This window comes from Camponotus vicinus, unplaced genomic scaffold (assembly GCF_025532165.1).
Source record: "Camponotus vicinus isolate PSW18456_S1 unplaced genomic scaffold, iyCamVici1.0 SCAF_7, whole genome shotgun sequence".
In the NCBI taxonomy this organism is placed as follows: domain Eukaryota; kingdom Metazoa; phylum Arthropoda; class Insecta; order Hymenoptera; family Formicidae; genus Camponotus; species Camponotus vicinus.
In genome coordinates this window covers 14,471,981-14,496,257 of record NW_028141979.1, presented here as the reverse complement: position 1 = coordinate 14,496,257, position 24,277 = coordinate 14,471,981, and the positions used below count along the sequence as shown (strand labels likewise).

General features: G+C 33.0%; 1 protein-coding gene across 8 annotated transcripts in view; it reads right to left on the bottom strand.

Annotated features, from left to right (window-relative positions):
• The window catches only part of LOC145974535 (putative multidrug resistance-associated protein lethal(2)03659), a 338,604-nt gene that overhangs the window by 137,935 nt on the left and 176,392 nt on the right, over window positions 1-24,277 (bottom strand). For 5 of the 8 annotated variants that reach the window (XM_083104431.1, XM_083104438.1, XM_083104435.1 and 2 more), the window contains one exon: window positions 10,123-10,239. The exons of 1 other annotated variant lie outside the window; for it this stretch is intronic. In XM_083104431.1, coding sequence (XP_082960557.1) covers window positions 10,123-10,196 — 74 coding nt within the window. In that variant the 5' untranslated portion in view covers window positions 10,197-10,239. Of the gene's footprint in view, window positions 1-10,122; window positions 10,240-24,277 lie in introns of those variants that run through there. 2 more of the 8 variants (XM_083104432.1, XM_083104434.1) reach the window with 1 other exon arrangement.

Here is a 24,277-nt window from a genome sequence, read left to right as displayed (position 1 = left end):
ATGCAATAAAAAGTGGAGGGTTCCATTTCAAAAATTCAAGGTGGCTTTGTCGTGACCTTGGCGACGCCATCCAAGGTCAAACACATGGCGCCAGTAAATAGACCTTTTTACAACCTACAACTTTTGTTTGAAACAATTTTTTGTAAAACTTTTATTTTTTGTGATATTTCGAGGTCCCGACTCTTTCGAACACTCCGTATGCCGTAGCGATGTAATGACACGTTTCCGACCCCAGGTTCATTTGCAAAAAATGATTCTTATGGTGCCCCCGACAATCTCTGAAAATTTGGCGGTTGAATTTCCGAACACCCTGTATATACTCGGCATGTAATCCTGGGAAAAAAAGTTTATAGATAATTATATACAATTAGATAAATTTAAATATAATTATATATAATTATATATATATTAAGATCTATTTATAGTATAGATCTAATATAAGGTCTAGATCTATATATAATTATATATATATTAAGATCTATTTATACTATCATATATATTATACTATTATATATTATATTTTATATTGTTATATCAGATATTTATAACCTCGTGTCGAATTATGTAAAATTATATTAGAATTCTTGCTCTAGTATTATACTCATAATTTTACATAATTCGATATAAAGAGTTGCAAATATTTTAATAAAATTACATACAAATAATAATCCTTAAAAATAATTTACAACAATTTTCCCTCACAAAACCATTTTTCTAAAAAAACAAAACTTTAACAAATAATTTTCATAAAAATATATTATAAAATAAAATATCAAAACTAAATAGGAAATCAATAATTACTATTAGCCAAGTACCTAAGAGCAATTTGTAAATTTGATATAATATTTGTCATGAAATATCAATTTTATATTGTAAAAATATTATACATACATAAATTCTCCCTAAGAAATTAACTTGATTTTTAAAATATTTAAAATCAACACTAAATGAGAATTAGAATTCTTTTAATTCCTAAAACATTTTTTATGTAATGTATATAATTTAAAGAAAAACGTTTTACGCAAGTTTTAAATCGCACAGTCTTTAAATCGAAGTAAATTATGAAAACTTGGCGTGCCCGGATCGTAATTAAACACAGATTAAAAATTTAATTGTATAATGTCTAAGATTTTACATTTTATTGGGGATATATTTGTTTATAATGTAAACGATACGGGCACGCCAAGTTTTCATAACTTACTTCGATTTAAAGACTGTGCGATTTAAAACTTGCGTAAAATGTTTTTTTTTAAATTATATACATTATATAAAAAATTGTTGTGCCGGGAGCGGCACAGGGTAGCCGGGAGAAACCAACCAAAGAGACTCGGCCTCGGGTCCGCTGATTAGTTTTTTACCTTTTTTACCATTATTTTTATTATTATTATTATTTCTCATACAAATATATTCACTTATATTAATCTTCTCGATTTCATTTAAGCCTACTTCCCTTATTATCGTTAAGTCGCCTCGTTATTAATTCTATTAGATTTCGAGTTTGAATAGATTTCTTTAGCGTTCAATGCATAAAATAGCGGTTAGCCCTCGGATTCGCACTCTTCCTTAATTGATTTTCTATTAACGACTGTCTGCCGTGGACTCGCGGTGGACGGTTTTTAACACCTCGTTTTTAGAGGTATTTTGGAGGGGATCGCCTATCGACATGACCATATATGGTCATGGAAGATTCTTCGTGGCGGTCAAGTCCAAGTGCAAGCGAAGGAGATTCAAAGTCGAATCCCTTCGTTGGCATTTTCCGGCGAACTCGCGTGTGGCTCGCTGAGGTGGCGGTTTTACGCGGTTCGCGAACATTCTATCGCATTGTAATTATAAAATTTATATTAACGGTAAAATAAAGTTATAGTCTTTCGGACTATAACAAAATATTTTAGGAATTAAAAGAATCCTAATTCTCATTTAGTGTTGATTTTAAATATTTTAAAAATCAAGTTAATTTCTTAGGTAGAATTTATGTATAATATTTCTACAATGTAAAATTGATTTCATGACAAATATTATATCAAATTTACAAATTGCTCTTAAGTACTTGGCTAATAGTAATTATTGATTTCCTATTTATTTTCGATATTTTATTTTTTAATATTTTTTAATGAAAATTATTTATTGAGGTTTTGTTTTTTAGAAAAACGATTTTGTGAAGAAAAATTATTGTAAATTATTTTTAAGGACATTTTTCATTTACCATTTTGTTGCATACAAGGATAGAACATTTTTTATGTACTTGGCGTATTTTTTTTACCTTTGTAAGATTTTTTTTAGAGGGATGTCACACCTTTTTGTCAAATTTTATATCCTTTCTGCAAATTAATTTTTGGGGAAAAATTTTTGTAAATTATTTTTAGGGATATTTTTTTATTAAACGTTTAGTTGTATACAAAGCGAAATATTTTTTATATACTTGACGTATTTTTTTTACCTTTTTCAGGTTTTTTTTTAAGGAATTTTACACCTTTTTAAAATTTTATATCCTTTCTACAAATTATTTTTTTGAGGAAAGTATTTGTAAAATTATTTTTAAGGAAAATTTTTTATTTTTGAAAATTGTTATTGTACGGTAAATTAGTCTTTCTATAAATCTTATCTAACGGCACAGGTTTTATATTTCTGCGGTAGACCGTTTCTGAAATATTAGATTCTACCCCCAAAGAATAATTTTTAAAAATTGTTATTATACGCTTTATTAGTCTTTCTACAAGTCATAGCTAACAGTACAGGTTTTATATTTTTGGGGTGCACCGTTTCTAAAATATTAGAGTTTATCGCCAAGGGGTGGTTTTTAAAATTTGTTATTATACGGTAAATTAGTCTTTTTACAAGTCATAACTAATAGCACAGGTTTTATATTTTTATGGTACACCGTTTCTAAAATATTAGATTTCACCCCCTTGGGGGTGAAATCTAAACGGTGTGCGAACAAGTCTTATCTAATAGCATAGGTTTTATATTTTTATAATACACTGTTTCTGAAATATTAGATTTTACTCCCAAAGGGGGGTTTTTGAAAATTGTCACTATACGTTAAATTATTCATTCTACAAGTCTTACATAACAGCATAGGTTTTATATTTTTGTGGTACACCGTTTTCGAGGTACTAGATTTCACCCCCAAAGGGTGGTTTTTAAAAATTGTCACTATACGTTAAAGAGTCTTTCTACAAGTCTTATTCAATGGCACGGGTTTTATATTTTTATCGTACACCATTGGAGATATTAGATTTCACCCCCAAGGGGTGGTTTTTGAAAATTGTCACTGTACGTTAAATTATTCTTTCTACAAATCTTATCTAATGGCACGGGTTTTATTTTGTGGTACACCGTTTTCGAGATATTCGATTTCACCCCTAAAGAGTGGTTTTTAAAAATTGTTATTATACGGAAAATTAATCTTTTTACAAATCTTATCTAACGGCATAGGTTTTTCATTTTTATAATACACTGTTTCTGAAATATTGGATTTCACCTCCAAAGGGGAGTTTTTGAAAATTGTCACTATACGTTAAATTATTCTTTCTACAAGTCATGACAGCATAGATTTTATATTTTTGTCGTATACCGTGATTTTCGAGATATTAGATTTCCATATTTTTGCATTTCTGAGATATTAAATTTCACCCCGAAAGGGTAGTTTTTGATTACTATACTAAATTAATCTCTCACCTATGCACATATAATATTTTACCTATGAACATACACATGCACATCACACGTATGCATGCACATACATACATATGATTTGCTCTTAAAGCATTTTGCACATTGAAGCAATAATCGTATATGCACGGTGTGAAGGCCGCTTGAGGGACGAAATCGCTTTGCGTGTGTGCGTGCGAGCATATGTACGTGAGTCTGAACCTGAAGGAGAAGAACGTAAAATGTCACAATTTTGATATGCGATCATCATGTCTCGAGATTAACTGCACTGATTTTATTCAAACTGGTCGCAATCGAAAGCTTGTATTCAATTATATAATAAAAATGTCGTTAGATGTTTTATTACGGTTTTAGTTTATTAAATATCTTAACCGAAAGTTTACTTGACGTGAAATTTCGGATAAACTACTTGGTAGCGCCGCGCCGAGAACAGTGACTCTCAATGTTCAGATATTGTTTTTTAAGTACTTTGCGTCGCTTGATCAGAAATGAAAAAAGTAATATTTCAATAATGTTACTGAAATCTTTCAACAAGATTGTATTTGAAATGTTTGCGGATATTGAAACATTGTAGAAGTGTTGCACAAACGGTTGTGAAATATTTCTGTAATACTATTGAAAGGTGTAATATTTCAAATGAAATATGGCAGCAATGTTTCAGTAATATAACAGCCGAGTGGATAATTCTTTTTAAATCTATATACAATTTTTTTGCACTGTAATTGGTTTCGTCAATGAGGGGTTTGCGAGCTAAACCAATAAAAACAATGAATGACCAGACTCTATCTTTTAGGGACACTAATGTTCTTTCGCGCTACCGCTATCAATATCGCGTAATGTGATTTGTGTGATTGCAACGCGCATTTACAAAAAATGCTTTCACATAACACATAAAATAATGAGAGGAAGGTAAACATAAAAGGGGACCCTGTTCGTATGACTTTGACCTTGACATATGTTGTCAAGGTCATCCTCCTGAGTAACATTCCAAAGGTTTTAACCGTCGGTTGTTTATTAAAAAGTTATAGACAAAAAAAGTTTTATGAATTTCACATAATTTTCGGACACCATCTACAATAATAGATCTAGATTTTAATAAAAATAAGTGTTATAGACCTGTTGCAAATCTATGTGGAACCGTACAATAATGGATGTCGTCTCGCACTGACTCACAGGTGGTGTGGGGTGGATCTCGCTTCGCGTGAAAAGTTGCAAACCTATGTGGAACAGTACAATAATAGATCTCGTTTCTCGTACTGACTCAGGGGTGGTGCGGGGTGGATCTCGCTTCGCATGGAAAATTGCAAACCTATGTGGAACTGTACAATTATAGACCCCGTTTCGCACTGACTCAGGGGTGGTGTGGGGTGGATCTCGCTTCGCGTGAAAAGTTGCAAATCTATGTAGAACAATACAATAATAGACCTTGTTTCTCGCACTGACTCAGGGGTGGACCTACATCTAACCTTGATCGTCATTGAGAGGTAGATAATAATTTAGTAACATAATTTTAATAATGAATTAATTATTATTTATTGGATACATTTTTTTCATGATATCAAAGAAAGCATCAATTCGTTCATCAAAATTATGTTGTCTTTTAAACAAAAATTGAGAATATATGTATCACCTCAAAGGTTTGAAGCAGACTGTGTAATAAAAGAAATACGTAGAAATACGAAGAATATTGAAGGAAAATAAGAGTAAGAAATTCTTACAATAACATTTCTGTTTATATACAAAATATGAGGTTGTAAAGAGAAACTAAATGGTATTGTCATGCCTGTTCATATATGTTTATGATTCTATGTATACAGTGTCAAAAATGTATGTTGTATCTATAACGCTTATTTTTATTAAAATCTAGGTCTATTATTGTACACGCACCAGCAGGAATGATGTCCCGATATGTATGTGTGGACGTCATACGCACACACGCGAAGCGCGCACGTACGCGAGTCAAGAATTTATTCATTAAATTTTATCTTTTTATATAACTTAGTTTAATAGAAATGAATGCCGATCTTTAGTGCACGCGGTTAAGCCGCATTTCTTAAAGAAAGAAAAGGAAAGTACGCATATCGATACTAGAGCGCAAGAGACACGTATAGAAATAGCGCGGTGTCCCGCGTGATATAAAGTTGTCTCGCTCGCACTCTCTCGTTCGAGCGTTGAGCGAGAGAGACGACTATCGGACACCTCTAAGGCTGCGGTCCGAAATGTGCTTATAGCGCTATCGGCGCGCTTACGGCCGTTCCGAAATGGCTTGAGTGTGCCCGCCGTAGCGAAGTGACGTCATACTTTCCGTGCTCACGCTGCCCATAGTTGAATGGTAAGGCACCGTGAGCGCGACGTTATAAGCGCGGGAAACGCAAGCAAATTTAAAAATTTAAAAATATAGTAAAAAAATATATATATATGTATATGTATATGTATATATGTATATATATATGTATATGTATATATATATATATATATATATATATATATATATATATGTGATTAGTTTTACAATTAAATATATACCTGAAATGCATTTTAAATTCTAAAGCAGTATAATTGGGCACAATTCTTTCAACATAATTTTTTAAACGAAATCTGTTCTGTTTTTTTCTTTTACATTTCTGGACAGCAATTGCAGCTTGTATTTTATCCTCATCGCTAGAGGAAGATAAATAAAAAAAAGATAGTGAATCTTCATAAGATTCACAAGCTAATTCTAAAAATTGAGTGAGAATAATTCGTTGTTCCTTATTCATTTTGTTTTTCTTAATCTTATATTTATTATTGACAAGCGGAGGATGTTCGCTATTCGATGCGATTTTGAATTTTGAGCGCGTTATATAGCGTTCCGAAATAAATCATGCTTAAGCGCGCTTATGATTTCGGACCGGTCTTTGGCGCTGTTGGCACCATCAGCACTGTAAGCGCATTTCGGACCGCAGCCTAACTTAGTATCACGTCTTATAGTGCTTTCTCTCTCGCTCTTGTGCCGTGCGCGAAGGACGCAACATCGGAATGCCCCCCACTACTCTACCCCCACTTTCTCTCTCGCTGCCCAGCCCGCGTACATGCGCGCTTCGCTTGTGTGAGTGTGACGTCAGTTAGAGACCCTCTAACCAGAGTCTGGACATAAGTAGGTTAGGTTAGATTGTCCGACATTTTTCTTCAAAATCCTGAGAGAGAGAGAGAGAGAGAGAAATATGTGCTACTTCACTCTCTCTTAGTTAATGTCTCATAACCTCTTATTTATACTAAATAAGCGCGTATGAGTGTAAAGTAATAAATAATGGTTGGATGTGCGGCAGAATTTTATTAATTAATCGTAAATATTACGATAGCAAATCGATGATGATGCATCATAGTTTAAAATAAAATAATGTATTACTTTTTACATGTATAATATAAATAATTAATATGTACAATAAATATTTTTTATGATGTGTATATGTATATATATATATGTTACTTATTTCCTATTTCTTATTATTTTTTTAACTATTAATTGATTACTTCAAATGAAAGTAATTTAATCGACCACACCGACAATATTTATTGATGGAAAATGTATCACAACGTTTCGACCATGGGTTTTGGTCCTTATCAAGTGAACTAAAATTATTACATATAATATAAACAATAAATGAATTACAATAAAATGTGACCAAAAAAATGGAGAAAGGAGAAAAAATCATATACATACATTATCTTAGGTAACTAATACGTGGTGAGAAATAAAGAAATCACTGTGTCAAGTCATGTCGACCTCTCGATCCAACACAAAGAGAAAGACTAAACCACCTTTATTAGTCTATCATAAATATCGTTTAAACTTTCAGTGTCCTTTTGTAAGTTAACAGTGTTGTCAGACTTTTTGATGAAAAACATTTCAGCAATTTCTCTCTTTCTCACATGTCTCTCATTATGCAGAATAACCGGTGTTGACCAATCGAAGTCATGATTAAGTTCCAATTTATGTTTGCTAACCACAGAAAGATTGCTTTCGTGCAATTTAATGTTGGTGCAATGTTCTTTGATACGAGTGCCTAAATGTCTTTTTGTTTGGCCAATATATGACATATTACAATTTTTACAGTTTAACTTGTAAACAACCTCAGTCCTGTTATTAATAGGCAATCTATCTTTTCCACGTTTAATTAATGAATTCAGTTTATTAGGTACATTATAGACAACCTTCAGACCAACATTTTTGAAAAGGCGACTAATCTCATCACTCAAGCCCTCTACAAACGGCAACGAAATGTAAAATGATGTAGTCGCATTATCACATTCCGTATTCATATTTACATTGTCGCGGTATTTTAAAAATTCTAGTCTTTTTTTAACGTAACGGTTAGTAATTTGAGTTGGAAAACAATTGTTGGAAAGAATCTGTTTAATAATATCGATGATTACTTCAATTTAATTACTATCAAAGTTTATATTTTCAACTCACTCACTCATTCACTCACTCTTTCACTCACTCACTTACTCTCTCTCTCTCTCTCTCTCTCTCTCTCTCTCTCGTAATGTTTAAAAACATTTTTTTTATTCTGTTATTCAGATTGTTATTTTTTATATATTTATAAACTCAATCAAATTTTTTTCTATACCTTTTTATATGTAAGAGATTATTCTAAACAAACTGCAAAGTTAATAATATTAAAACAAATTAAATAAGAAAAACTAAAATTTCCATGTATTTTCTTAAATATTTAATAATTTATTATATTTGATAGCAATAGAAATTTCATAAAACTGGCGCGAATTGAAGAAAAATGGCGGACCAATCAGAGCTTGCTATCTTATGTCCAGACTCTGATTAGAGGGTCTCTAACGTCAGTGAGCGTCACACAAGCATACCGGGACACCATTCTTGCCGGTGCGTGTACATGGTGTCTAAAAATTACGTGAAATTCATATAACTTCTTTTGTCTATACCTTTTTAATAAACAACAACCGACGGCTAAAACCTTTGGAATGTTACTCAGGAGAATGACCTTGACAACATATGTCAAAATCAAAGTCATATGAGCAGGGTCCCTTTTTATGCAGGTTTACCTTTTTTAATTTTTGGCTAACCTATCCTTATAATTTTTTACGTGGAAATATTATAGGGAATTGATTTATATGTATAAATTAATATAGATTCATTTAAAAAATCTATATTGATCTTCATATAGCCTTAAGATCAAATTAATATCCTTATATCCTTTTTTCCGCCTCCAAATCTTACTTTTATTTGAAACTTTTTTAAATGCATTCTTTTCAAGATATCTAATATCTAATGACTACACATTTCGTATGACATTGTTTATGTATGACATTTTGTTTTTTCTTATATTATAATTAAACTAATGGAACAATGATTGATTTCTATGTGTTGATATTTTTTACGACTTTGAAAGCATTATATAGTGTATTATGTAGTAAAAATCAAACGAAAGAGAGATGTAGATCTTTGTATGAAAAATTAAAAACCCATGTAAAATTATGATTCATAGAAAACGCAAAGGAAAGGCTTCGCATCTATCCTTGCACTCCACTTAAAGCAGAGCAATACTTTAAAGAAATACGCGAGTTCTTTAAAATCTTTTTAGATAATTAATTCAAAATGTATAACAAAGTTTCAATTCCCGATTATTAATTACATTAATAATAAAATATTTACATTTGGCAGACAGGGCGTAGGGAACGGCATCGCGTTATAGATGCGCCGTACCTGAAGTAAAGTGTCGCGCGTCTTGGTTACAGTTGTTAGGTGGCTCGTTATTAAGATCTCGAGACGTAAGGAGGGAGCGATAGGCGTTGACTCACGGAAATCGGCCGAAATGTGCAAAACATGGACAGCTATGACTTAAAGGACTAATCTAAGCTTAAATTAGATCTTTAGGGAGGGAGCGACGGGAATAGACGGAGCGCCTGTTCTGCCCTCGCGTTTTTTGTGGAATCATTATATATTATAAAATGCTACTTGACGTATACTTATAAAATGCCCTTAAGACTCATATTTTAAAACTTTTTTTGTTAATAAACTTGTTAATAAACAGTGTCGATTAAAATCTTGATAACATATGTGAGAATTGAAATCAGAAGTGGCTCCTTATTTTTAAATAATTATCACAGATTTATTCACTGAAACACATTATTTCACTGAAAAATTAAATAATTAAAAAACGATGCATTATCTATATTTTTAAGAAAAACATTTTTAAGAAAAAAATTATTTTGGTCCAGAAATATAGCATAATATAATTTTAAAGCTATTATCATGACATATTGTATACATATTCGCACTTACACATGCACATACATATTATACGCACGCGCACACGCGCGCGCACACACACATGCACGCGCGCGTACGCATACATGCGAACAATATTATAGAATATACATTAATTATTAGTATATAATTATTTTCAATAAACATAATTTGTTGTAACTTACCAAAAAGTAAGAAGAGAAACTAGATTCGCGTTCTGTCGTGGATTTGTTGGATATTTTCTTTGATTGTTGTTCATTGTGGTTGTCACATATAATTTTTATCTTATAAAGTTTTTCCTGCTTTAAATATAATACGAGATATTTAATATATTTTTGTTAATGATTATATAATAACATTTATAATTATAATTTAACATTAATAATTATATATATAATAATTAATAATTATAATTTAACATTTATAATTTTAAAATAAAACAATATAACGTAAAAAATAAAATAGGATCTACATTTAATATAGGAATCTACATTTTATAGAAAATGAGTTATATTGCTAGAACAAATGTTTCTTTTAATTGCAAATTTTTTAATAAATTTTAATCGGAACACAGGAATTTAAAAAACGAAGAAATTTATTTATCAAATCTTCAATTTTCAAGATTATTTTTGTATCATTTTTAAGTTACAATTCTGTAAAAGTTCATTTGAAATTAATAAAAAAATGTGATTTTACTATTCACTTGAACAATTAAAATAAAATTGGGTATATGAAAAGCGTTTATTTCAACATTTGGTTTGGTTTAATTTGTAAAATATTATAAATCCCTTTTCTAGGAAATAATTGATTTTAAATTTATGAGATTTCGTTTTTATATGTATACCGGGTGTTCAAAATAAAGTGTTATATAAATTTATCATGAAAAATGTCATTTTTGAGAAAAATTCGGACAAGAATTATCTGATTTCAAAATATTATGGCATTTATTGTTTTGGTAAGTGTTTACTTTAGGTTAAATAGTATGAAAAATTTTCATTTTGACATATATTGTAGAGGTACATTCCTAAGTAAAGGGGGCGGAACCCACGATATCCACGCATGTATTTTACAAAACAAAACGAAGTTACATACGAATACTTATTGTTGTGCATAAATTTCGTATTTGACGCCACAGTATTACACGTAGATGTCTGTACCACGGACGGCTGCTAACAAAAACACTGGCGCGACGAGCGCTCCTTTACTTCAGGTTTAGTTAGTCTTTCTCTCAGCCCATCGTGCAATAACATATTCTTTGTTTGGCTCTACGTAGCATATCCATATATTTTATATTACTCTTGAATGAACGTTTCTACTTTGTATTTCTGCGTGATTATTGAAATAATCTCAACACTTATTAAAAAATTTGTAACGGCGCGTATGCGCCATTACTAATGTATTAAATACATATATAATACACGCATGCTTCTTTCTCATTCTATCGCCTTCCTACCCACGTTCTGTCTCGCTCGCACGCTTACATTTGCTCGCTGTCTCGCTCGCACGCACACTATCCCACTCGTATGCATTGCCTGACGCTTGCTGTCTTCTTCGCTCCATCGCTTGGCCATATGTTATCTCATTCTCACGCATTCGCCTTACCTAAGCGGCCCATCTGGAGGGGGAACATTGGAATGCGATCGACTGGGTATATAAGTGATCAAGTTAACAGGCGTGGCCGGCATCAGCAGTATAGAGTAAACCTCGTTTCATGTAAAAAATTGAAAACCCATACGGGACCATTGAACTTATTTTGAATAAATCTGCATAAACTGCACTCTCAGCAAGAGGTAAAATGTAGAATTAATAGAACTTTCCTTTATTTTACAAAGTATATGCATGGATACAGTGGGTTCCTCTCCTACGTGGAGGCTCCACTTCCGCAAGATATAACCTAACCCAAAACCTATTTCTGATTAAAACAAATTTGGTTTGGAACCCACTGTATCTACGCATGTACTTTGCAAGATAAGGGAAGTTGATTCTACATCTAATCTCCCGCTGAGAGTGCAGTTTATGCAGATTTACCCAAAATAAGTTCACGGGAACATTAAACTTATTTTGTAAATAACTTTGTAATAAACAACGAGTGACGGCTAACACTTTTTACAAATTAATCAGTGACATGTCCTTGACAACATATGTCAAGGTTATCAAAATTGATGAGGTCATCGCTAATATGCAGTTTCATCTAGTAATTTATACAAAATAATAATTCTCTAAATATCTCTAACATCACACATGTTCGAAAGATCTCTGGATATCTTTTAGAACTTTGTTCTCTGAACATGTTTCGGACATGTCTGCTGTTAAGGATAGGATAAATGTTTACTTTAGGTTACACAGAAAAATTTTTCATATATGTTGTATAGAATACATTCCTAAGTAATACACCGTTTGAATTTTGCGGCAGTCTCTTTTCGTTTCTGAGATATGCACTTTTGAAGTCTCATACTTTTATGTCATTTTTTTGTTATATCCTATTTATGTGTTTATATTTTTTGTTTACATTTGCTCGTCCGATTTCATGTTATAAAGTGTTTGTATATAACTTCCTTTGTTTTGCAAAGTACATATATGGACACCGTGGGTTCCGCCTCCTCTACAGGAGGGACTCTACTTTCGGAAAATATACCTAACCTAACCCGTGTCTGAAATGTGGAATATACCTGATTTCGCATAGAAAGTTGCAAACTTATATAAACTCATGAACCATATAAACCATATGAAGTGAAATATGTCATATGTCAAGGTATTTTCTACACTTCAAAGACAGGTTGGGTTAAGTTATATCCTAAAGTAAACATTTAACACACACACACAGATAGCTCTTAGTGATATTGAAACTATAACGAGCAAATATAAACAAAAAATATAAATATACAAATAAAATATAACATGAAACCGTGACAAACAAATATAAACAAAAAAATATAAATACGTATAAAAAATATAAATAGGATATGTGCGGGATTATGCGAGAAAGTTCCCATGGCTGGAATTATCTCGATAGGGATACAGTGGATCGGACAGAAAACGGATAAGACCGCGTGATCAATCGTAAAGACATTTATTCTTTAAGTGTCAAACGAAATAGTCAATGTTCATAAAAAGAGTTCACAATTTTGTACACAGTTTCTTGGCAAGTTGATGCCTCATAATGCCAATTAGACAATTTGTGTAAATGTTGCCGCGGGAGCGAGTCCCAGTTGATCACCAGGCGCGCACAACTAAATGAATAAGAGCGCTAACGATACGAGTGAGTGATAGTGCTTACGATAAGAGCGATTCGACGACACGAGCGAGTATGCTAACGACAGGAGCGAAAGCACTTCTATAAGAACGCGTTAGTGATGAATTAACGGCGAGAGCTCGTTCGGCGAATGTGGAAGAATACAATGTATAACGGGTGCGAGTATAAAAGCGCACTACAAGAGCAAGTGAGAGCGCGCGAGAATAAGAGCGAGTGAAAGAGCACGCGAGAACGAGGGAGCACACGATTAATGATAATTCGTATATTTAGCTGATTAGTCTTGAACTAAATTTCCGAGCAGTGTCCGGTCACGATTCACTTGCGTGATTGGCAAGGATTCATCATTCCGTGTACGAATAACGCGGATCGAGAATGTTCGATCGATCGTAACGGATAACTTGATTCCGGCTCTCTCGATCGGCTGCATTATTTTAAATACACGATGCCCGAACTTCACACACGATTCCGCCTTTGCACCGCGGAATGCAATAATTAACAATAATCGGCAATTGATCCTATGTTAATTAGACGAATATATTGGAAGACTGTCGCGGACATGTACGCTCAGATGCTTGTCTCAATGATCTCTGGCTGCTGGAGCCTTAGACTTTCGGGGGTGCGATACGGTTCGCGAACATTCGATCATCAAAGCCAATCAATTATCAACACGCAGGATCAGGCGATCCTTTGATTGGCCTATGATCCTTGAATCATACATATCGCAATTGTCTGTCGCCACGTACTTGGGGGGATGCGGGACGGTATGAAATAAGATAAGTTCGAAGAGGCGCACTAAGATGGCACCACCGATATCGATTTAGGGCGGAATAGCGCTGACCCATCGTTCGAACGATTACCGCGATCATGTGAGGGGCGCATACCTGACGCGCTACATCACGAAAATATCTGAACATACCGCCTGCCTCGGATAAGTTATCCGAAAGACTTAATTCATATCGTCCGTCATGTGGAACACTGATTACATAACGAAATTATAATTCCAAAATACATACAACATTTACAGAAGTCTTACACTAGTCTTATATCTAACGCAGTGTATCATTTGTTATTTACAAGGTACTGAGTGATCGGTATCACAGTTAGATGAGGCTTGATCTGTATTAACTTCCACGGAGAGGAAGCACAGCTTAACAATTGCGTGCTTATATGTTGATCGAGCGGTCTTGATCGTGACCACACGAGTTAGTCCATTGTTTCCAGGATGGCACTCGATAATTTGTCCAAATCATATTTATTATGTTATAATAATATATTTTAAAATTTAAAATAATAACATACATGTATGTATAATATGTATGTATAACAGATTATACATAAATAATATATTATAATACAGATTATACATAAATAATATATTATAATAATAAAAATTTTGATATTTAATTATTTATAAAAAGAAAAATTATTTACCAAAGAAAATTTTAATGAGGGATCGTAGGCGTCGTAGGCGTCGGCTCAGATATCAGCCTGAAAAGGGCAATTAATTCCGAGCACTGATCTATAGTATATTTTTTTCCTTTTATGAGCAGTGCTCATACGCATGCAATTAGAGAACCACGTAGCGGCTCTCTGCTTGTGTTAGTGATGCCAGATTGGATAACCGCTGGCAACCGGCAACCGGCAACCGAGAGAGGGAAGGTGGAAAAGGTGACACACACAAGCGAAAACTATGTACGTGTAAGTTCGGCGCTTCGGCTAGCTTCGGACAATAGAAAAGGATAGAATACAGCTTTCTGTCTTCTTCTTACCAAGCTAGCAACGAAGAGACGACGCGGCACACGGCTCGCTTCTCGATATCTCAATGCGTGCGAGAGTGTTAAATGTTCTTCGCTTACAGTTTTTTATACTATATATTTTTTATAACTGATAAATATATATTATACATTTACTGATTGTAAGAAAATATTGATATATTTTTTCATTTAAAAAATCAAATCGTATAATTTTTATAAACAAATGTGTGTGTGTGTGTATATATATATATATATACAGGGTGAGTTTTATTTCCTGTGTCAAACTTTTTATCATACGAGAGATTATCGACTGCAATTATAATAAATTGATCGATACACAGATGTCAGTTATTTGGATCGACCGTATCGATCCATATACAGTGCCTACCAAAAGTTCCGGGCCACCTAAATAATTTTTGAATGGTTTGAAATATAGGATTGAAATTTATAGGGATACAATGGGATCACAAAGTTTATTATTTAACCACAAAAACACCCATCTCCACACCCCCGGGGGAGGGGGGAGCCAAAAAATCTTAAATGGCATGTGGGGTTGAGTGAGGGCTCGTTCGAAAGGGCTTTCCGAGACAAAAACAACGCGAGGTCGCCGAGGTCTCTACGATTTTTTTTCGCAGTGTTATGATCATTTGAACATTTCTATTGAGATTTTGCGATAGCGAGGGCCCACGGCGACAACAGAAGAAAGATAAGGCTTCACGCGGGCACGCGCGTTCCTCTCTCTCTCTGTGTGTGTGTGTGTGTGTGTGTGTGTCACACAGAGATAAGGACCCCGCGGTTCGTCACTTCCGCCGTATTTAATGACTCCAAACCATCTCTGTTGTGTGTGTGTGTGTGTGTATGTGTGTGTACACACATCGGTACACGACCGGTTATTTAAATATTAAACGTCCTGTAACTTTGTAACAAGATCAAATAGGACACATGTTAATATGAACTTTTTTCATTGCTGGTGTGCCCCCTATCCATCCCTGAAGTGGGTCCCACATGTTACGATACTGTATGTACAGGGTGTAACTGAAAAAGCGCCCACGGAGCAAATAGCGTTATTCCTGATTAAAAATCGAATCGAAAAGTCTTGAGCCATTTTTTTCTATAATGCTTAATAAAGCGGTAATTATTGAGTAAAGTTGTGCCAATAAGCACCGACCTTTAAACGGGCGCATGTCAGTGAGCCGCGCGCCTGGTAGTGTGCGTGAGCGCTCCGCCGTTTCGGCGCTATGTTATGCCGCTATCGTGCAATATTCTTATGCGTTGTAATAATGTGAAAAATTTTAAATTGCATTAAAAATCATATCTCTTCCGTCAAAAGCGTTTCCTTAAAAAAAATTTCGACAAGGAGGCTAAAGGTCGGTGCTTATTGGCGCAACTTTACTCAATAATTACCGCTTTATTAAGCATTATAGAAAAATATGGTTCAGGACTTTTCGACTCGATTTTTAATCAGGAATAACGCTATTTGCTCCGTGGGCGCTTTTTCAGTTACACCCTGTATATATACAGGGTGATTCTAAATAACTTTATGCTTTTGCAAAAACATAATCTTGACCGAATTCTAAGACGATTTTTCCTTTGACAAAATTTCGTCCGAAGCTTAATTTTTGAATTATTAAAGGAAGTAGTTAACGTATGACGGGTCGAATGCAAGAGGCAGGCAAGGGTGCCGCGATTCACCGTCAGACGCGGGTGCTTACGCGGGGCGCCTGCTGCGATCAGCTGGTCACTATACACATACAGACACACATGCGAACACATACATTCCCTCTCTGTCTGTCTGTCTGTCTCTCTCTCTCTCTCTCTCTCTCTCTCTCTCTCTCTCTCTCTCTCTCTCTCTCTCTCTCTCATTCGCTCACTCACCTGTATTTTTTTTTACGAGAGAGGGGAAAATGCGTTTTATGCATACCCACCGGTCGATCCAGTGAGTTATGTGGGACTCGAGTACCAAGTCGAATTACCAACTCGGTACTCCCTACCCACTAAAAACCCCTCTCTTTTCACGAATTTCCTTTGACACACTGTCCCTCTGACTTCCCGAGATCTGTTTTCACATAACGTCAAAAAATAGTTATTATTACCTTGTTCGATGACTTTTGATGTATTGCTGTAATTGCTTGAAGGAGAAATGAATTTTCCGATAGATCGTATGTTCTCAAATTTAACGTAGATATCACGTTGCAAAAGACAAGAAAGCTACACTAAATTATTAACTGAAAGTTTTTCTTCTTTCATAAACTGTATTCTTTTATAAACTTTAACGTAATCACATTTATTTACTCACTCGATGAGACGAGAAATTTACTAATGACTCTATCACTATTCTATATTAATCACTGTCGAATAATAACTGTTGGCGATTAAAAATCACTCGATGAAAGAAACACGCGCGGACACGTTACTACACGACGCGACGACGCGACAATGCGACGATAATTACTCGGCGACTGCAAGCAGTTTTTTGTCATGGTAGGTTGCGGTAGGTTAAGGTACTACTGGCGCTATCGAACGCGATCATGTGTTCGATTGAAGAACAGTTATTTTTAAGAAAAAATATGTAATTGTTAATTGCAAATTATATATTCTTTTTCGAAACAACTATGTGTTTTCTTTACGCCAATTAATTCCTCTCATTATTCTGTACATAAAAGTATTAAGATAAGATAATCGAAAAATGAATATTTTACAAGATATTTTACGGTTTATGTAAAATTAAGAAACAATTTCAAGCTATAACTCAGAAAGTACTTAATGAAAACTAACTTAATTATAGTGTTTTGGAAAGCTCTCGAGATAAGCTACAAGAATATGCAATAAAAAAATAGGCAGTTCCGTTTACAGAATTCAAGGTGACCTTTACGTGACCTTGACAACACTCTTCAAGGTCATACTGATATCGCCATGTAATGCATTACTTGAAACCTTACAACTTTTGTCTGAAATATTTTTGTCTGCCGCGCTCAGTTTTTGAGATATTCGGCTGATACGGGTGGTCTGCGACACCCTGTATATATATATATATATATATATGTGTGGTAAAACTTTAGAAAAAAACACCAGGATCGAATCGTCTTGACCTTAACATATGTTGTCAAGGTCACTGTCTTGAGTAACATTCAAAAGATTTTAGCCGTCGCTCGTTGTTTATTAAAAAGTTATTAACAAAAGCGTATATACAACATGCGACTATATGAATTCCCAAGCAATGTTGATTTGACTTCTAAGAAGGTCAAGGTTATTTTAACTTTCTATGTAAAGCGAGATCCACTCCACACCAAGGCTACCAGATTGCATACGCTGCGTCCAGCGGCGGCACGATTTGTATCCCTACCACTTTCGTACACTAAGGCATGAGCTCTCCGTGTACGCTCGACGTTCGGCCACTTTCGGTTATCTTCGGTTTATAAAGGAAGGCGGATAGATTAGCTTCTGTTCCGTTCTCTCCTGAGAAGTCTATTGTATCTTACCTATCTCTCTGAATACAATAGCTATGTGATCCTCGAAATCTCGAGCTGGCGAGTTGGCGATGCAACATGTGTGACGTTCATTATCATATAATTTTTCCCTATAATCTTTCCCTATTTTTTTTCAAACTTTATATATTGTATAAAAAATGTATAACATTAATAAATAATTAATAAATAAATTTTACATAAATTTTTACATAAAAAGATAAATGTTATATTACAAAAATAGAGGTATAAGAATGAAATATATAGGGTATCCCAGACCACTCATACACCCTTTTTAAAATGAAAATAAATGGCTTTTATCAAAAATCACGAACAATTTTTGAGTAAACGGGTACGCTCTATTAAATTGTGATATTTTCAACTTCTTATTTCGACCGGAAACACGTCATCCGGATCGGAAGTTGAATTTTTTTAGGAGAACATGGTACTTTTTATTACAGATTCGAATTGTACGTGAAAAAAAAAGAAACTTTTGTATCAAACGTTTTTTCTGAAAGTGCCTCTGTCAATCTTAAAATTGACCTTGAATGTAACTGTAAGACTGAAACTGTAAGATTGACAGAGGCACTTTCAGAAAAAACGTTTGATACAAAAGTTTCTTATTTTTTCATGTACAATTCGAATCTGTAATAAAAAGTACCATGTTCCTCTAAAAAAATTCAACTTTCGATCCGGATGGTGTATTTCCGATCGGAATCAAAAGTTGAAAATATCACCATTTGATAGAGCGTACCCGATTTACTTGAAAGTTGTTCGCGATTTTTGATAAAAGCCATTTATTTTCATTTTAAAAGGGATGCACGTGTGGTCTGGGACACCCTGTATATTCAAATATATATTCAAAATATTATATGTGTTTGACATTGTTTTTTCTCGACTCATGTAGACTGTTATCGACTAATTGTTGATTGTTGTCTGTGCTCATCTTGCGAATATGTTCGTGACCCAGTCAAAAGATAGTTCAAAGCAATCGACAAAAGATTAGTGATATTACTTGTGCCGATGAGTTAAGAGTAAATTAAGTTAAGAATAGATAATCAAAATGTGTGATCAATTAACTAAAAAACGTAAGCGAAATGTTTTAAAAGCTTGGCTTAGTGATGATCGATATAAATCTTGGATACGCAAAGTACCATCCGACGATAGTCTTTATTATTGTAGTATAAGCAATAATAATTATTCGTGCAATTCAACACTATCAAGACATGCGGATTCTGCGTGTCACAAAAATAATATTCAGGTAAATACGCTAACTGATAATAATAATGTTGATTCGCCAATAAAAAAATTGCGTAAATCAAAATTTCAACAAAAATGGTTAGAAATTCAGTAATTTAAATGTTGGTTACGTGAAGTGCCACATGATGCAAGCTTATGTTTTTGTTCGATTTGTGATAAATCTATCGCTGGCGGTTTATCACAAATCTATCGTCACGCAGAATCTAATGTTCATATAAATAAAGAAAAAAATTATATTGAAACAAGAGTTTCGAATGAGGATTCAAATATACAAATTAATGAATCACTTTTATCTTTTGATGAGCGAAGAAATCAGCGGAAATCAGATATGCCGCATTAATTGCTGAGAAAAATATTCCCTATCAAACGGCAAAAGAAATTCTTAATTTTTTCCAACATATAGGAAAAGATCCTAATGTGTTGAATAGTATGAGTATGGGCCGAACAAAATGTACAAATACTATTACAAACGTTATTTGCCCGGTTGAGACTAATCGTGTTGTCAATATTATTCAAAACACAAAATTTTCGATATTTATCGATGAAACATCTGATCTCACTAATAATAAATGGATGACTTTTTTTGTCCGATACGTTGATCTGGAGACATTAGATGTTTGCTCGCAATTAGTTAAATTAATAAATATTGCCAAAGATTCAAGCGCAGAAAAGTTGTTCAATGCATTTAAAAGTGAAATGTGGAAATTACACAGATGCCATTTTTAAATATTGTTACCTTGTCGTGCGACAATGCTTCTGTCATGACAGGGAAACATTTATCATTTAAAAAAAAATTGGAAGAAATATGCCCACATATATTAACATTTTCATACCCATGTCATTCCTCCGCATTAGCAGCGCATGCTGCTTGTTCTAAAATGCCTGCATATTGCGATAAATTTCTTAAAATAATTGCTAAATATTTAAATAGCAGTCCCAAACGTACGGCTATTTTTCGCGAATTTTGTGAATGTTTCCAAGAAACAAATCACAAAATATTAAAATTATGTGACACACGCTGACTTTCTCATTATTTACGCATTGAACGACTTCTTGAACCTTGGAATACAATTAAATATTTTCTTACTGAAATGGTTGCGAGTGAAAAAACAAATTCTGGAAAATATTTATTATCTATGATGAACAACATAGAGATAAAAGCTTATTTTCTTTTTTTAAAATATGTTTTAAATTTTTTTAACGCATTTAACCCCTTTACAGTCCAGCGAAAAGAAACTTTCCGCGTCAAAAGTATGTTGAAGAAAAAAGTTTTTAAAATTGCATGAATACGTCAGTATAAATATTATTGAGGTCGCCGAATCCGAATCTGAAGCCAGAATTACAAAATTCAAAATGGTGAATCCAATATGGATCAAAATTCAAAATAATTTTGGATTTCAATAAAAATGTGTATCATTTTTGGGGTTGCAAAATCCAAACCTAATATCAGATTTTCCAAATTGAAAATGGCAAATCCAATATGGCGGACCAGAGTTCGAACAAATAGTTGACATACATAAAGGTTGTATATTTCTCTCTTCAATTATTTTTAAATCCCGCTCTCTGCCGAACCCAGAGTCACGAATCGAGGACGTGGCGGTTATTGACTCCGTTTTTTTACTTTTTTTATTTCTTGAAAACTGGTATACGTTTCCACTTCTGTGCAAACAGCTTGATTTGATAATTCGTGACTCTGGATTCGGCAGATAGCGGGATTTATAAGTAATTGAAGAAAAAAGTGTACATCTTTTATGTATGGCAACTATTTGTTCTGGTCCGCCATATTAAATTTGCAATTTTTAATTTGGAAAATCTGATATTAGATTCGAATTTGGCGACCCCAAAAACGATAAGAAACCTACTTTTATTCAAACCCAAAATTATTTTGAATTTTGATCCGCCATTTTGAAGTTCGAAATTCTGATTTCAGATTCGAATTCAGTGACCTCAGAAACCTTAAAATACTCAAGGACAATCAAATCGTAACAATAATAACATGTTTTTTTCAAGATGCCCCTATAGGAGCCATGAAGCAAAAGTAGCACGAATTTTTTTGGCCCCTATAGGGGTCCCTGACAGTGAAGGGGTTAATGCATCCTTTCAAGCGTCAGAAACGAGAATCCATTCATTGCAGCCAAAATCTAAAAACTATATTTTCCAAATCTGTCAAAATTTTATAAAAGAAGAATTTAAAACCATTTTCTTCAAATATTATATTCTCATTAAAAGAAAATCAGAAACCTATTAATGAAATTATTTTGGGATTAGAATATATGAGGAATATATGAACGAATTAACGTTGAAAGATCACATAAACATAGTTAAAATTGTTCGAGAGAACTGTTTAACATTTTATGTGACTGCTGCAGAAGAAATTTGTAAAAGGTTACCTATAAATAATGAATTTTTATTAAAGTTACAAGTTTTTCAACCATCTGTAAGTTTATTCGATAATAATAGACAAACATCATTTGATGATGTTTCTCTCGTAGCTAAATCTCTCGGCGGTTTTGATGAAGATGCTTTAAAAAGAGAATGGATTGCATTAGCATCAGACCTTACAGTTGAAGAAAAACAAAATTTTTCTAAATTAAATTTTGACAATATGTGGAAAGCAATTTTACAACGTCGGCACACGAATAATGTTCCTAAATATTCCAATTTAACGAATATTATAAATATTATTTGAACGCTTCCGAATTCTAATGCCGATCCTGAGAGAATGTTTTCTCTTTTGAACAATTTAAAAACGAAAACACGTAACAGCTTTTCAACGGTTTCCGTTAATGTTATTTGTGTGTTTAAGTCCGCATTAAAAACAAGAGGAGAAACAGCTTTAAATATGCTCATTAATGAAGAGCATTTATCTCTTATGTCGGCGGATAAATTATATGCCGCTAATAAAAACAATTTGAAAGTCGATGCGGATGCTGACGTAGCAGGCCCTTCCTACGATAAATAATTTTAAAATAAATTTTTATATACATTACTTAAAAAATAAGTGTGTAAAGATATATATATATATATATATATATATATATATATATATATACAGGGTGTTTCATTTTAATCCGGTCGAATATCTCGAAAACCAAGCCCGGGAGAGAAAAATATTTCAGACAAAAGTTGTTTGGTTTCGAGGGGGCCATAAGATGGTATCATTGGTTTGACCTTGAAGAGTCATTTGAAGGTCACGTGAAGGTCACTTCAATTTTTTTAAATGGAACACCCTATATATTTTTGCACACTCTTGTAGCTTATCTCGAGAGCTTTCCAAAACACTATCATTAAGTACCTTTTCGTTAAGTACTTTTTGAGTTATGAGGCTTGAAATAATTTCTTAATTTTACATAAACCGTAAAATATCTTGTAAAATATTCATTTTTCGATTATCTTATCTTAATACTTTTATGTACAAAATAATGAGAGGAATCAATTGGTGTAAAGAAAACACATAGTTGTTTTTAAGAAAAAATATGGAATTGTTAATTGCAAATTATATATTTTTTCTTCAAAACAACTATGTGTTTTCTTTACACCAGTTGATTCCACTTATTATTTTGTACGTAAAAGTATTAAGGTAAGATAATCGAAAAATGAATATTTTACAAGATATTTTACGGTTTATGTAAAATTAAGAAATTATTTCAAGCCTCATAACTCAAAAAGTACTTAACGAAAAGGTACTTAATTATAGTGTATTGGAAAGCTTTCGAGATAAGCTACAAGAATATGCAATGACAAATAGTAGGTTCCATTTAAGAAATTGAAGGTGACCTTCATGTGACCTTCAAATAACTCTTCAAGGTTAAACCAATGATACCATCTTATGGCCCCCTCGAAACCAAACAACTTTTGTCTGAAACATTTTTCTCTCCCGGGCTTGGTTTTCGAGTTATTCTCTATTAAAAGTTAAAATGGTCCACCCTGTATATGTAAGGAAATGTGTAAATAATATTTTGATCTTTTATCAATTAGAAAATTGATTATATTTTATTATTTTATTATAATTTTATTTTTTATTTTTATTTATTATTTATCATTATTTTATTATTTTATTTTCATTATTATTCATTTATTAAATTTTTTACATTTCCTTTTTAACGGAAGAGACCACCATCTTCTCGCGGTTTCCGTTGAACAACAAGATGTACGTCATACATTAATACAAAATAATAATAACAAAATACAATTCTATTAAAATAAATTTAAATATTATTTTATTACAATTATTTAAAAAAAAAATTTTTTTTAATAAAAAAGCGTACATATTGGCCAAGAGTGGAAAAATTTAGATAAAAATTTAGATAAAAATATGTTAGATAAAAATTTAGATAAAAATATGTAAAATTTGTTTTTATATATGTTATATTCTCTTTTTTAAACATATAAACTTTTATAAAAAAAAAAATCAATAGGAAAATGTTATGTGTGATAATAAGTATCGCACATGTTGCCGTCAATTCGTCAGCTCGAGATTTCATGGATCCAATGGATACAATAGACTTTCTCAAGAGAGAAGGAGATAGAAGCTAATCTATCCGTCTTTCTCTGTCAAAGGTAACCGAAGGTAACCGAAAATAACCGAAAGTAGTCGAACGTCGAGCGT